Source organism: Ananas comosus, linkage group 13 (assembly GCF_001540865.1).
Source record: "Ananas comosus cultivar F153 linkage group 13, ASM154086v1, whole genome shotgun sequence".
In the NCBI taxonomy this organism is placed as follows: Eukaryota; Viridiplantae; Streptophyta; class Magnoliopsida; order Poales; family Bromeliaceae; genus Ananas; species Ananas comosus.
Window position 1 is genome coordinate 1,486,716 of NC_033633.1, and position 16,570 is coordinate 1,503,285.

The 16,570-nt window shown below is 35.8% G+C and overlaps 2 protein-coding genes and 1 pseudogene across 4 annotated transcripts; 1 reads left to right on the forward strand and 2 right to left on the reverse strand.

Moving 5' to 3' along the window:
- LOC109719798 (cytochrome b5 domain-containing protein RLF) lies at positions 19 to 3,759 on the forward strand. 3 transcript variants are annotated; one of them, XM_020246615.1, is made up of 6 exons: positions 19 to 98; positions 710 to 818; positions 1,295 to 1,688; positions 2,309 to 2,446; positions 3,182 to 3,232; positions 3,422 to 3,759. In XM_020246615.1, exons 2-6 carry the CDS (start codon positions 786 to 788, stop codon positions 3,493 to 3,495), a joined length of 690 nt encoding a protein of 229 aa, XP_020102204.1. In that variant the 5' UTR covers positions 19 to 98; positions 710 to 785; the 3' UTR covers positions 3,496 to 3,759. The 3 variants fall into 3 exon arrangements, with proteins under 3 accessions (XP_020102204.1, XP_020102205.1, XP_020102206.1); XM_020246616.1 differs by having other exon boundaries at positions 25 to 98; positions 1,300 to 1,688; XM_020246617.1 differs by lacking the exon at positions 19 to 98 and having other exon boundaries at positions 134 to 818; positions 3,171 to 3,232.
- LOC109719799 lies at positions 3,968 to 5,407 on the reverse strand (annotated as a pseudogene).
- Positions 7,213 to 10,889, reverse strand: LOC109719829 (mRNA turnover protein 4 homolog). The gene is made up of 8 exons (XM_020246649.1): positions 10,735 to 10,889; positions 9,787 to 9,952; positions 9,551 to 9,641; positions 9,394 to 9,452; positions 8,928 to 8,988; positions 8,236 to 8,326; positions 8,068 to 8,144; positions 7,213 to 7,735 (listed from the first exon to the last, which is right to left on the reverse strand). The coding sequence occupies exons 1-8, from the start codon at positions 10,760 to 10,762 to the stop codon at positions 7,619 to 7,621; spliced, it is 690 nt and encodes a 229-aa protein (XP_020102238.1). The 5' UTR covers positions 10,763 to 10,889; the 3' UTR covers positions 7,213 to 7,618.

The following is a 16,570-nucleotide window of genomic DNA, read 5'->3' on the forward strand; positions in this document are numbered from 1 at the left end:
ACAGCAAACCCTTACCACCACCCAACGACGACTCCGCTTTACGCCCTCTCGGTTCGATTCGTTGTTGAGCTTTTTCCCCTCTTTAATTCCCCTCGCAGGTGTGCTCGATCATCCAATCTCCTCTTTTTTTTTTAAATTTTTAATTTGTATTATAGATGGAACAATCCCTTTTTTTTGGAATTGGACGGATCTATCCACTTCGTTTGTTCGAGGAAAAAAAATTGCTTTTTTTTTAAAATTTTTTTTTTAATTTTTTTTGGGTTGATCTACTGTAAAATAACCTCTTTGTACTTGATTTTTTTTTAAATTTTGCGTCCCACGGTTGAATTTTATTTAATTACTGAAGCGTCTGCATTCTGCTGCAGCAGAATTTTACATTTATATTTTCTAACACTCTAATAAAAGCAGTTACTGCAACAAAAAGTACCTAAATCAAAATATTGTTATTATTGTGACAATACATATAATTTACTCTATTATAGTGGCAATGAGATACTCGTGTAGTTTCATCAATCATAGAGCTTTGTTAGCTGTAAAATGATATTGTAGTTGGTGCTTTAAGGATCCAAATGAAGGGTACGAAACAAAGAATTAATTGATGAATTTTGCATCTTATATCAATTTACATTTTGTATTTTTTTTTTTTGCTAATTTTTGATGTGAAATGCAGTTTGATCTCTATAATTGCTTGCTAATAAATTCCATGCAGATTGTCGCGTAATTTTCACCTCGACCAATTTGGCTACTTGGTGCAAAATTCGTATTCGTTGTTGGGGTGATTGGGGATGGATGATTCATCTGACTTCACCTTTTGCAAGGCATGTAAATGCTCGTCCTGCTAATTTTGCGATGCGTTTGCTTTTTTTATTCTGTGATCACTTCGTTCTTGATTAATGAAATTAGATTGACGGAGAGAACACATAAAATCCGGCCATTTAGTAGCAGCTATTAGCGTGGTTGCGAAGGTCGCATGTCGTTTATCTTATTAGGCACAAGGCAATTTAACCAAGTACTAGTGAAGAATGGTTAGCAGAAAAACATGATTTAGTATTACAGTACTCCCTTACTACGGTGTTTCTAGATTGTTGTGTGAAAGGGACAAAATAAATGCAAAGCAAAGTTAGCTGAAATGATAAAGTTCTTAAGATCGTAACATCTACTTTAAGTTTCATTTAGAAGCTCTATGGTTCATCCAATTTTTATTGGCTTCGGCATTTCTGATTCACTACTGATCGGAAATAGGCTAAATCCTTGTATTAGTTCCTCACGGATACTTCTGTCGAAATTCGTGTAGGTTAGTTCCCAAGTGGATGATGACCATTTGGAGTCCCCGAAAGCCATCCCCTCCATCGACAATATCACACTTGAAGACAATCATTTGGATGGAATGAGTATGTCTAGGACAGAGAACTCCCTCGATGGCAGCGATTCCCATGTAGATGTTGCAGTGGAAGATGAAGCGTCCGGCTCACTTTGTGATAATGAGAGTAATAGTCCTCAGCAAAAGTCCAATCTAAGTGAATCAGCAACATCGCCCGAAGTCGGAAAATCTGGACTATCAGTTAATGAGCCAACACAAAAGAAGCCCTTAGCGAAGAAGCCGGCGGCGAGAGCAAAGGTTCCTTTTGAAAAGGGTTATAGCCAGATGGACTGGTTAAAGCTTACTCGCACAGATCCTGATCTTGCAGGTGATTCTTTATAGCCTTATGTTGATGTTAACTACCACGAAAGACAGTTCATTTGTTAAATAATTTGATATCATTTGTTTCTTAAATACATATCTTCATAATATGTGAAGAAGCCTGAACTGCAAGTTTAAACAGCTTTAAACTTGTAGTCTATGCTCTTCTTCGTCAGAGTTGAAACCAGAGAAAGGGTCTGTATTATGCAGATGACTCGGGGGGATATAGCTCAGTTGGTAGAGTGGAAAGATATATAGGATGGTTGAAAGAGTTTAATTAGAGATAGAAGGCAATAAATGTTGCTTCAGAAAGGATGAGTTGATGGAAGACCAGGACATAGAGATGGTCCTTTTTTGGAAGCTGCTGTGTTCTGAAGCTGCTGTGTTCTTAACTAGAGAGTTCCTGTCCCTATTGCTCCAAAAAGTGATGTTTGAGGCTGCAAACTATTAGATTAAGATGAATTGTTTGTGATATTACTCTTTGTTCTTTATTGAGCTGTAAGGATGCGCTTGTTTGATTATACTGTATTTTCTCCTTTTGCCAACTGTTCACTGCTCATGTATTTGTTAACAAAAAATAATCGACTCTGTGCCTACTAAATTTGGCGGGATTCTTTCTTTTAACAGGACTAAAGGGACGGCCGAATCGGCAGCTGATTTCCATGGATGAAGTCAAACAGCACAAGACGACTGAAGGTTCTATTTGGACAGTTCTGAAGGGTCGAGTCTATAATATCTCACCCTACATGAAATTCCATCCTGGAGGTATGCATAACCAGAAATCTTGACCCTTCACCTACATCCCTATGCTAGTTTTTTTCCCATTGTTGGAAAACTTGGGTCTGGTGTGAATGTAACATACCTATATATCCTTAATGCTTCCACCAGCTAGCCCAACCTTTTTCGAGCCTAATTAACAACACTCTTAAATTTTGGCCTGCTGAATTTTTTTTTTTTCTTATAAAATTCTTTTTAATCCATTTATGGGAGGCATAGCGAGATGATGAATTAGTCTGATACTTCATTTTTATTCATGTGATATAAGGAACCGAGATGGTACGTTTATATTTACTATTTTGATCCCAAATGTTTCTCATGAAAGAAATGAAAAGAAAGGAAGAAAGAAAGAAGGACAGCATCCTACCGTTCTCTTCCTAGCAAAAGACGCGAGAATGCTACATGTGACATATATATGACTAAAATTATTAGTTATCACGGATATGCTTCTATGTATATGAACAGTAAACCAGCAAACTTGTTTTAAGAATACATCTCCATTTTAGTGTAATGTCATTTGATCTATTATAATCTGATAGCATCATAATAGAAATTTCTTTTCCGAGTATAACAGGTTGTTTTTATTGTTTGATTGAATTAGAAGAGCATAGTATCTACTATCTTTGTTCTCCATATTTTCCGAATGTAGTCTCATATCCAATATATTGACAGTGATACGAATAATGTTGCTTTAAGTTCTTTAAAAATCTAGAACTTCTGCAGGTGTTGATATGCTTATGAAGGCTGCTGGAAAAGATTGCACCTCTTTATTCAGTATCCTTTCACTACATTCTTACTTATCTGATCATATCTTCACATAACATACCCTAGGGAGCTTTTTTTTCACCTCAAGTATAAAGAAATTTACAACACAAATTATAGATCGACGAAAAATGAAAATGGAGGAAATATCTGAATTTAAACATTTCAGAGAAGTAGTGTTTTTCCTTAGTTACTTTTAAGATAAATATCATGCTTGGGTGAACGCTGAATTCCTGCTTGAGAAATGCCTTGTTGGATATTTGGATGTCAACTAACGAACCGCTTAATCCGTCTGTGCGTGTTTGATATCTACACTTGTATACAAGGCAATTTTATCGACTGAAGATAGAGGAGTATAATGCATTAATATTTGAATATTTTTTTGGACCTGATATATTGTTCCGGTGGAGAAATGATTTGTTGCTGGTTAGAGAGCACACTTATTTAGTTCTGCAAACGAAAATACAATACTCTGTACTAAATATTGCTGAGAATCGAATGGCGCAGATTCAATAAAGGGTGTAACACATTGGTACTTACATGAGCAAAGGATGCCTAGGTTGTGATTGTGTTCCTTATCTCTCTGTTGTCTTGTTCTTGTAATTTCATACATTTGATTTATTTTATTTTATTGATTTTTTCCGTCAGGCTAAAATAGAAATAATCCTTCTATATTTGTTGCATTTTGCTCATTCCTCCCCTGTGATGGTAGAAATCTATAGAAAAATTTTGTCATTTGTCGCGCTATTGTCGCCTAAGTTTTCGGGTTCTATGGATTCTGGTTCTCCATATCATTTTGGCTCACCCTATTCACTACACCATTAGAACCCTGCACCATACTACATGCCACTTCTCCATGAATGGCACCATCCCCCACCATTAGTTCCTCACTCATCCTTAGAGGTACAAAAACTCTTATAACTACCAAAACAGCCGATGTGGCGACCACGTTCGATCACGAAGCAGGCGCCCGCGAGCTGCTTCAGGATCTGGACACCGCCTGATGCGCCTCCGTAGAACGCCTCGTGCGAGTTGCTGATGGGAAGGAACATGACGCAGAGGTCGGGGTGGGCGAAGAGGCCGGTGAGGATACTGCCTAAAATTCCGGATAATGCGTGGGTGTGTAGGATGCCGAGCGTGCCGTCGACTTTTTGAAGTAGTGGTAATTTCTTGCTGAGAGACATCATGGTGTACCACGGGACGCTGCCGGAGACTAAGCCCATTATCAAAGCTGCCCATCCTTGAACCAGGCCTGCGAGAATTTGAAGTGGGTGGTCTTTTGCATATCTGCAGTTCTCGGAACTCTTTGCGAAGTTTCACTTTATTTCTGAAAATTCATGAAGTAATTGCCTTGATATGTAGGGTTGTTTAATGAAGTACTATTAATGGATTATGTTTCAATAGGGGCTCCATGTACATTTTGTTTGTAAGCTAAAGTTGTACATGGTTACTGATACACACCTGCTGCTGGAGTAATGCAAACAAGCCCAGTGATCATTCCCTGAACTGCTCCTACTATGGATGGCTTGCCTGAGATGATGGTGTCCAAACAAGTCCACACCAGGAGGCTCGTGGCGGCGCAAATGTGCGTGTTGAGGACAGTGATCGCCGCCGGATAGAACGGCTCCACCGCGGCCGCGTCCACCATGCAGTCCGACCAGTAATGGACCGTGGAAGGGAGCAAGGCCCGGTGGGCCAGAAAGTCTCGGGCTAGTGCCGGACCGGGCCGGCCCGCGAAGGGGAGGAGGCAGGGGCCGAAGGCCATGTTGTGGGCCCAGAGGACCCAGCAGGGGGCGGCGGCGGCGAGGGCGTAGAGGGGCATGAAGGCGGAGTTGAGGCCCCAGTTGGGCCTGGCGAGGCCCGCGTAGAGGAGGGCTAGGCCCGGGAAGCCCTTGAGGCCCACGAGGGTGGCGGAGACCATCTGCCACGTGTTGTCCCCCTTGTTGAGCCATGCCGGCACCGCCGCCGACACGTTGCTCGCTTGGTATGCTATTAGAAGCACGGAGGTCATAATAGCGTACTGCTCGTATGCTCGTCTTCTCAGTTTCTTAAATTCTTCATCGTCGCTAATGATGAAGTGTAAAACTTGAATTGATATAAGCGCGAAGAGTCAAGTCAACGAAGAAAAATGGGTGTAGGAAAGGACCAAGAGATCATTAATGGGACTGGGACCAGTATGTTAGTGTGTATGAGGGTTTTTTATTTTATATTTATTTTCGATTACTGTGTGGTGCGAGGCTTCCGAGAGTCCTTTGGGTGCTCAAATCTCAATCACCCTCTCTGCGCAGGAAATTATCAGTTTAGACTTTAGGATGCGTTTGGTTCGCACTATGAAAAATTACTAGGAATAAAAGATATTCGAGAATCTTATTCCTATTCATCCTATTACTAAGAATGTGGAATTCCTGTGTTTGGTTCGCACGGTAATATTAATTAGCCATGTTATTTAATATTACAAAAAATATACAATTAATTAATTAANAAAGACAGTGTGTAAGATGTTATAGAAAGTGAGGGAGATCAAAGCTGATATAAAAAGAAAGATAAAAAAATTAAATATTGTAGGGTGTGTGACAGTGTGAGAGAGAGAGAGAGAAAGCTTAGTTTAGAGAGAGAAAAGAAAGTTGAATTTTAGAGAGAAAAATAAGTTTAGAGAGAAATATAAGGTTAGTGTAAAGAAAAATAATATCAATTAGCCGGCGGGTAAGAAAAAAGAAAGAGATTAGATATATTATGATTACCCCAATTCATTAATATGAGGATACCCACCATCCCTCAAGGAAATGAGATTAGTACTTTGGGGTGAATCTTATTCCCAAGTGAATCTTATTCCCAAGTGAATCTTATTCCCAAGTGAATCCAATATAACCAACTAGATTACTTAGTGCGTTTAGCCAAACACCGTCATACTTTTTTTAATCCCATTGGATTACTAGGAATCTTTAAAAGATAGCGCAAACCAAACGCACCCTTAGAGTATTAACATAACAAATTAAAGAAGCTTAAGTTTAGCTGTTTATTATTTTTAAAGTTAAAGGAGCACTAATTTTGCGGAATCAGTGATAAATAAAATTTCAAGTAGTGATCAACTGAGAATTGTCATTGTTTGGACTTGCTTTAATCTAACAAGTCGCTGGTCAAGTATCATATGGACAGGTAAAACCATGCGAGCCAACCAAATCCTGTGCCCCTGCGTTATCAGATGTCCCTCTCACAGTCTCACTTGAACTTTTAGCGGCTGTTTGGAGGTGTGGAACTCAAATTTTATTATTTTTGATGTTTATTTTATTATAAATTAAAAAATAATATAACTCAAGTTATGTTAGATCTTTACTTTATCTGCTTCTCTCTAGAGTACTGAACTCAAGTTCCACCACACTTAACTTTTCTAAAAAAATTATTAAATATTAAAACCTATAAACACTACTTCCTTTAGAATGTATTAGAACTATTTTTTTTTTTTTTACAATGAATTAAGATTACTTCCAAACAATAATAAACGATTTAATTATTTAATAGATTGGATTTTTTATAGGTAAATTTATTACTATATTTAGGAAATAAAAGAATCCACTTTCTTACATCAAAATAAATAATAAAACTTAAAAAACTAATTTCACCGGTATCAAATTACACCAAAATAAGAAAAAAAAATAATTGAACTTAACTTCCGGACTGTATGAGTTAATTCAAAATAAATAACAAAAAAATAACAAAACTTCAGAAAAACTCATATACCGCTGCACTTGAGTTACATTAGATTTAGAAAATTTCAATCCAAACCCCCTCCCTTAGTGATTTTATCTTTTCTTGTTTTTGTCGGGAGAGAATGATGGTATATTTCTATTTTATAGTTAAAAATATAAAATAACTAGGAGAGCTTGAAAGATGGTTGGTCGGGTACAAGAGCATATGTTACTGCAAATACGATTAAATTCAACAAATTTTCTTGCCGCATACACAGGTAATGATATAGTTGAACTAAGAAAAGCTGATCCAAAACCACAAGCCTCTGTATTGATACAGTTAAACAAACACATACTAGAATTTTGCATATTACTCCTTGAGCACACATTATATCATCAAAGTTATTCGCTCAAGATAATAATACACTCAAAATAATTTAAATTAGGAAGGCCATCTAAAGAAAACAAAGAGCAACTAACAGTTTTGACATGCTAAAGGCTCGATTACATTCCAGTATAGGGTGCACGAGTTCATCCTTAGATCCGCAGAGATAGATTACATGAAGATAAACCTCGAAACAAACGCAGTTTATATATATTGATCCTCTCGATGTGCGCCCAGGAGAGACAAAAATCAACTGCATTTGGATCTCACTCTGAGGACAGAGAGGCCCAGCTATATAACTTTAAGCGGGTAAGTAGAAGAGCTCTTTTAAGAGGACTCGATGTCTGAAAGATCCAAGCCTTCTCTGTAGACTTCAAAGTCGTCAGGAGACCAACGACAGACGAGCTGGAGGCGAAAGGTTGCCATCTTCACTTCAAGTAGTCGCTGCAAAAGAACAAGAAATAACTCAACAACATACCATCTGAAATCTACTGTTCATGTAAGAATCTACCGTATGGCTAGAATCCACTAGTAATGTTTGAATTCCATTTGTACCAACCACCAATTAAGCTGAAGTTCTTTGATCATAGGAGACTATAAAATATATCTTATGTGAATATTTTTTTCATCATAACAAACATTCTAAGTATCCTGTTTACACTTCTAGAATTATTATATAGTCAAACATTCTCTAGCATTAAAACCAGGGATGAGATCGTAAATGACTCAACAATGATCACACAATTGTTGAACACTACAAGAACCAATATACATACCAGTATGCGAGATGCTTCAGGTGAAAGAGGCTTCCCTTCCTCGCACACAACAAAATCCGAAACTAACTCGACAACCCCTGATGAAGGAAGGATTGAAAATTTGGAAGGTTATTTTATTCACATGTTTGAGGTATTGGAGGTCATCATAGAGACGGTAGAAGTACAAACCTTTATTTAATCTAACTGGAAGCCCCTGTTTGCGGAGAAAAGGTTCCATTTCATGAGTGAACTGTTCCAGTGGCCCTTCTTTTAGTTCTATCTGTTACAATCAGGAATGAAAATGGTGTCTTATTGATGTACTAACTTACTAAAAAAGAAAAATTACAAATTATTTGAGTAACAAGATATAAATATGCAACTGTGGAATCTAAGGAGGTGCAAAGTGGGCTGGTGAATGTCCAGAAAAATAGTTTGAATGTGGAACTTTTTAGACAAGGGCGTGCAAGTTTGAGGAAACTGTTGAAGCGTATCATACTCGGTACAGTCAATATTGTTTAAATCATCAAATGACCAGCTTCGTCTAGAGAATTGCCTATTTCACGTATTTTGTATGTAATAACATCTAAATTGAACACCTCTCTCTTTTCAATTCTTATACTTTAGTAACTAGACTAGATAAAATAAATAAAGGTACCAAAACTAAAACATATTGTAACTAAGAATATTTACTCTGTGAAATTTGTCATACAGTACGTATACAAAGTGCACTTGCCATTAACAATCTTCCGCTAAGGTCAGCTAATGTACTTTGAGTTAATAAGAATGTATGAAATTTCACGTCTGCCAATCCCAACATACTATGTACATAATGGGCGCATAATTTGCATGCAGGCATATTTACAACAAAAATATTAAAGAACCTTTTCTGTTGCAATACTCCCTGTCCTTGCAAAATCATGCTCTTCAAATTCTCTGAATAATCTGCATACAAATAATAAAAAAATTGAAAATCAACTGATCATCAAATAGAGTACACAAATATCTCATACAGTGGCATATGATTCTAGAGCAAAAGCTCATCGCAAAACTTTCATTACTTGCATAAGTGTTGTTGCCAAAATAGACAGAAGCAGAAGAAACTCGATTGCAGATATCACCCCGCCCCTCCCCCACCCAAAAAAAAAAAAACCGACATCATGTATAAAGATCAGCTTGAAAAAGTTTTTGCAGATAAATGCTCAGCAGCAGTTGCTATCAAAATTCAAGCACAGTAAAGACTCTTAACACCAGCATTTCTAAATTTCTTACTTCATGAACTATCACACGGCCTCCCATAAGACAAACAATTTGCACAGACAAATAGGTGGCATGTCTCACAAAAGCTACCTTTCAACCTCTTCTCTCAGGAGTTTAGTGCAAAAAAGTCCAGAATCACCATGAAGCAACTGGAGATTGACAGAAAAATTTCATTAGAATTAGTGAGAATGATAAAGGTCATTGAAAAAAAAAAAAGAAGAAGAAGAAAGTTATGGACCAAAGTTACCTTAGAGAGTTTATGAATGCCTGGTTTGACTTCTTCTGCCGCAGACCGCCCAAGAGAAATTTGCATCACTTTATTCGAGCCCAGGAAAATTCTAACAAAAAAGCGAAGGATAATTTACCAAAATATCAAAATATATGTTCATGTATTCACATATGAGAACATGCTAATGTATTCAGTTTCATGCTGCTCATAATAGAAAGACGTTTGAGATAATCATAACAATCTGCAATGAGTACCTGCTGCTTGACTTTAGCTTCTCTCTGAAGTCCTTGAGCTTCTGATTTCTCATATTCTCGAAAGTGAAAACATAAGCACTACTGTAATCTTCTACTGCCTGCTTTATAGCATTCACTATAGCCTCTTTGTGCTCCCTCCCCTTCTTCTTTGTCTTAGACAAGGTCACTGCATAATATAAATCAAATTTTAAAAAGACAATTCAAATTTTCTATTGGCAAATGAAGAGTACTATTCAATTCCCGCTACTTTTGAAACTCAAAAACTGGTACATAGAAGCATTAGTTAAAGGCACAGAAATATCTCTACAGTTTCTGATACTTCATAACTAGCTGAATTAAGTGTCTATCTGGCCCGGTGTCTAGAACAGCTTCTCCACTCTGAGAAGTAGCATCCGAGCATTTCAGAAGCCAAAAAAAAGGAGCTTTTTGCTGTTCGGAAGCTGAAATAAGTTTCTCGGACACCAAAAGCAAGACTTTCAACCTGAAGCTTAGTTTGTTGTCCGAGGAGAAGCTTTTATAGGGGGATTTTAATGAAAAGTCCTTTTAATACCTCTTTCTACACATCATTAGCACTCATGCAGAAGCTTCTGCCGTGCAAAAGAGGCCCTAAATCATGGGACAAACACATGGATTTATCTCCTAATCGAATAAGGCAGTAAAAGTACCATTATATGCTTCCTTTTAATCAACTCGAGAGCTAAATATACATGTTACATGAACCAGATCCCTAACTTTCTCTACATCAATTGATGAAAACTAATAAATTAGCAAAAAAGAGGGATCAAATTACACTATAAAAAGTCCAACACTACTTTATATGCATATCCAATGAAGATATTAAGCACCCATAGATCGATTCAACACATTCGCACAGGACAAAACGATTCCCGACACACCAAACAACAAAAAACTAAGTATATGAACTAAGAAATAGAGATCAAACCATACCTGGTCGATTGCGCTTGGATTTGGGCATCTTATTGCGTGGTGGCGTTCGCTGTGTTCCTAAGCGGCCTCTTCCCCCTCGCCCCTCTGCGTCGCGCGACCTAGGGTTTTGATTCCCTGGGTTTTGGACGAGGCGATGGTATTATACTTGCGGTGTCAAATGGAGAAAGGTAACTACATGGGCCTCGTGGGTCGGCCCACTAAAGCCTAATAATGTATTAGGCCTAAATTATTTATGCCTACTTTGGGCTTAATAGCCCGGCCCATCAGAAATATGTACGAAGCGGATCCGGGTTATCCTATTTTTCGCCCTCCCTTACCGCTCCATTCGGCGTAGGTCGGAGTCGACTTTTAACATATTTTTATCATATCAAAGTGGATCAAGAGGATAAAAAGTTACCCAGCCTCCCGCTTCATTTCTTAGTTGATCGGTACAAATTTGAGATAGGTTTTTTTTTTGGGGAGCTAAACCGAAGCCTCCTCACGTTTGGCGGAGGACTTCGGTGGGGCCCATCTTTTTTTTTTTTCTCTCTCTCATACTTTTTTTTTTTTTTAATGTTTTTTTGCTCTCTCTCACTCTCTCTCTCTTGGGAGCAGGGTCAGAGGTCCATCAATCCTGATCCATTTATCAGAAATTCTCAATTTGGTTTAAAGAGGAAATAAAGAGGAAATGTAACTTACCCAGTGTTGTGACTTGCTCAATATACTCTTCACTCTAATATTATGTGGTCCTTCAATTTGTACATACATTCATTATATTAGACTATAATAATTACTCATGTTATTTCATTTCTAAAATTGTTCTTTTACACTTTCTTGTAAAATTATTCACTAACAAAAAGGGACGAAGCTCGGACTGGATTACGAAGGGGGTCAAAATACATATAAATCAAAATTTTAACAAATAAACAAGATTTATCTAATCAAACTTCGATGAGAAAATATATTGACTAAATAATTAGTTTAAAAAAGCATTATTCCTTTTTTATTTATACTTACTTAACTTCTGATTATTTTATTAATTATTTTCACTCAAATAACTTTAAAATTTACTAAATCTAATCATAATTTAGTCAATGATTTAATTTTTTAATTTTTAGTAAATACAATTGTGAAAATTGATGACTATAAGTTGGCAAAGCTATTAACTTTAATATAATCTTTAATTTAATTTTAAAAAAAATTGTCTAAAATAATTAGAAGTGACGAAGGTACTAAATAAAAAAATAAAAATAAATTCAGATTTGAGAGAGCACTATGTTAGCCTCAAAAACTTTTTTAAAAAAAGGTCAATTAATATACTTTTGAGATTAAATAAAAATATATTCTTTAATTTTTTTATATATAAAAAACTATTACGCAAACTATGAAAAATCGGGCGGGCTATGACCCCTCTCAGTCTTCACATAGCTCCGCCCCTGCTAACAAATTACTAGTAGTCAAGTAGTAAGATATTTAAAAACCGATCACGACGCACAGTATTAGAAAAGAACTCAATTATTCACAAATATGGTTTAAAATATTAGGTGAAAATAAAAGGTTAGAATTTTCTTGCTAAGAATAAAAATATGGGAATAAATTAGTAAAATAGGAATAATACAAAGATTACTCATACATTTTACCCTTCATTTGTCCCCTAAAAACTAAAATGTTTTTATTTTAGGCAGTGTTTGGTTCACAGAAAAATAACTTTAAAAAACACTTTTTTTAGCTGATAATTATTCTCTGTCCATTTGGTTCCTAGAAAGAATAATTTTTTTATTTTTTTATATTTCATGAAAAATTACTAATTTTGTTTTCCAAATGTTTAATTCGAAAAATGAAAACGGTAAAAAAAATATATATAGATAAAAACATATAAAATTTACTTGAATTATAGATCATTTTGATTTCACTATCCAGCCAATTAAAAGTTTGAGTTTAGTACCCAAACTTTCAATTTGTTTGATTTAAATAATTTGATTATTTTTCGGATACATAATTTAAGCNTTTTTTTTTTTTTTTTTTTTTTTTTACATTTTGACCAAACAGTTTTGTATGCTTTTTGCACCTACCAAAAACCCCTTATCTTTCACTATTATTCTTTATACAGAGGACAATGTGCTGGCCCACATTAAGTCCTATGGGAAATTAACACATCACATGTGATGGGAATGGATGGGTTTCTTTTAACATCTTAAAACCAAACATGTTAAAGTGGCCTGTGCCCACACACACTCCCCCTTACCCCACCTTTATTAAAAAAAAAAAAGAAAAAAAAAGTACTACATGCATCCAATGTATCCACCTTATCCCTCCTAAAAAGAAAACAAAAAAAAAAAGAAAAAAAAAGTACTACATGCATCCAATGTATCCACCTTATCCCTCCTAAAAAGAAAACAAAAAAAAAAAGAAAAAAAAAGTACTACATGCATCCAATGTATCCACCTTATCCCTCCTAAAAAGAAAACAAAAAAAAAAAGAAAAAAAAAGTACTACATGCATCCAATGTATCCACCTTATCCCTCCTAAAAAGAAAACAAAAAAAAAAAGAAAAAAAAAGTACTACATGCATCCAATGTATCCACCTTATCCCTCCTAAAAAGAAAACAAAAAAAAAAAGAAAAAAAAAGAAATTTACAACATGCATCCAATGTACCTGCGCATCTCATGCGCAGGATTTCTATAATTCCATGATAGATATTTTGAAAATGAAACTTAATCTAATCTATCCAGTATAGTCCTTTTTTTGTCATGTTGTTTTTGCGACTACATAATGGCTCAATAATTATGATCATGAAATATTATTTGTAATACTGACATCTCCAGAATTTAAAATGGTTACAAATATATATAATATAATAAGACTAAAATTTTTAAGGACAATAATTAGGCACACAATATTAAGAGCGTTAATTAAGCGTATTAAAACTAAAATAATCGTAGATTGGATGAACTCCAATTGAAGAAAATAGAAACTTACATTATGGCGACAATTATTTCTCTCTAGATATTTTTCTTGGTACAACCTGTACTTGTTCCAACTTGAAGTACATATAACTCCAATGAAAGAATACAAATGAGAGTGTGAAAACAAAATCACATACTATTACTTAGGAATGAAAAGAAGCGAAAAGTGGTGCTGTCATTTGCTGTTCATAATACTATGACCGTAACTTTCGCATGCAAATTCTAAAGTTATTGCAAGGAAAATGCTTTAAATTTCCCTCAAATAATGGGCAAGTTGATGTGCTCGCTGTTGTCTTATATATCGTAAAAGTATAGCGTCTTAAATCACATGCTTTCGTTCAAACAAAACCTGTCGCATCACGAACATGTACAAATTGTCTTATAAGCAATACGCATTTACTAGTGCTTGCGAAGGGCAAAGTACTTCAAAATTGTAGATCAACTTCAATGTAGAGTCCACGTATAAAAATGCTTTGGATCTCCCAACTTCATGTACATGATGTCGAGTTCCACGAACTCATGAGAACCAAACGCATCCTTAGCCATCTCTATCAGTACATAAATGTACATATCAATTACTACCATATTTCATCTATGCGCGCAATTAATTTGACTATTTATGGTAATGAATAATTATCTCCCTAACCGTGCTTAAAATTTTGGGAATTTGTTAGATAGTTAATTTCTTATATATTATTTCAAGTGGATATATATATATATANCTATAAAATCGATATGATAATAATTAGAAATATGCGCAATGAAGTATATGAACAAATAGGACCCAGAATTCGTGTTAACAATATGTAAAGGTGCAGTTATATATTATTATTTTGAGAAGGAGATGTTGGGGATGAGTTGCCTATTGTGTAGGTGGGAAGTTGTTTGGATCGATCTCAACTTCTTATCGAGAACAGGAAAGATGCGGAATGGGGATAATGTTGCCTAACTCAGGAAAGTGACAATGTTTTCATTTCATTCTTTTTCTTTTTTTTTTTTTTTTGAGAAATAGGTAGCAAGCTACCTGCTTCATTCATTAATTTTTGATCAACAGCTATTCTTCACACCACATTTTTAGCTGATTAGTTCATTTCAAAAACTAAACGAAACGAATAATTTACTATATTTCTCCCTAAAAAAAAAAAAAAACTTCTCTCTACAACGGTCAGATTCGAAAGCTCAAGATAAGAGCTTTGGATTCTAGATCTTAGGCAGCAGAATCTCTCTTTTTTTTCTTTTTTTCTTTTTTTTCGTTTGTTAAGTATTCTATTAAAAATAACTGCGGAAAAAAGAAAAAGAAGGTTGCCGATTCTGTGTGTTAATAGCAGCAATGCAGGTTCTGTGTGTTAATAGCAGCAATGCTATTAATAACTGCTTCGCCAAGAGTGCCATGTGGATCAGCAATGCAGGTTCTGTGTGTTAATAGCAGAAACCTGTGACCACCTATTTCACCACTGTATCGTCGTCAGATATCTTCGTTTTAAAGCAGGAGCACTAGTGGTTGCTGATTCGGGTGTGAGGGATGTAGTACGTCAGCTATGGACTCAGACCTCGGACATCCCCGAGGCCGTAACGAGATCAAAAATCTTAACCAAGTTGGCGGCAATTTGGTGGGTTGTCTGGACGGAGCGTAACGACATTTGCTTCCGCGACGTGTCTCTCAATGTCTCCTGGGCACTCGAACGTGTCGCTGTTTTGATCAAAGCCTGGAACGAAGCACTTTGATACTCTCCCGTGCTCTGTCCTTTGTTTCCCCTTTGTTTATTTTGTTTCCCTTTGTTTGTTTGGTCACTTGGACCTGGTTTTTTCTCGTTTTCTCGTTTTCTCTTATTCCTTTGGCTCGGTTCGGAGGCCCTAGCTGCTTCCAATTTGTAAGCTAAATTTATTTTGCTTAATGAATGAAGTAGGTAGCTTGCTACCTATTTCTCAAAAAAAAACAATTTTCATCCGTAAACGAATGTCAATGAAAACATTGTCACTTTCCTGAGTTAGGCAACATTATCCCCATTCCGCATCTTTCCTGTTCTCGATAAGAAGTTGAGATCGATCCAAACAACTTCCCACCTACACAATAGGCAACTCATCCCCAACATCTCCTTCTCAAAATAATAATATATAACTGCACCTTTACATATTGTTAACACGAATTCTGGGTCCTATTTGTTCATATACTTCATTGCGCATATTTCTAATTATTATCATATCGATTTTATAGGTAATATGGAATCAGAATCAGTTTTACATCCTTTGTTATGTGAGATCGTAGATTCAATCTCTATTTTCAATATTTGATGGATTAAATTCTAGCATTTTATAGTGAGCTAAATCTTCTTCTTCTATCTTAATTAGCTATCAATTTCAAGTGTTTTTTATATTTTTCGTACACGTGAGTGGAGTTTAATATAGATTTCTCAATCTGTTTCCTGTTGGATCGATCGTTTGGGTAATAGTATTCTACTAAATCAATCTTTTGAAATATGAAACCAAAACCAATTTTAGATCCACTATGCATGTGAACCGAAGTATTACGGAGTAGGGTTACTATACTTTTATGAGTATATATAGATATCTTTGCGTTACAAAATTCTCAGCCGTCGGATGAAGAGATGTGCAGTTATGATGATTGTAATTCTTTAAGATTGAGATGACAATGGTTAAAAAAATAGATTTAATGACCGAAAATTTATGAGTACAAAGAAATCTATACTTATAAGGCTATAGTAGCCAGACTATGTGTTAAGATAGTTTCTGAACCATTTTCTATTAGATGAATATAATGGGAAACATATATAGCCATTATGAAAGAACATGAGCTCTCTCTCTCTTTCTCTCTTTTTCCCCCTCCTTCCTCCTCTCCCTCCCCTTTCTCTCTCTCTCTCTTCATAGATCG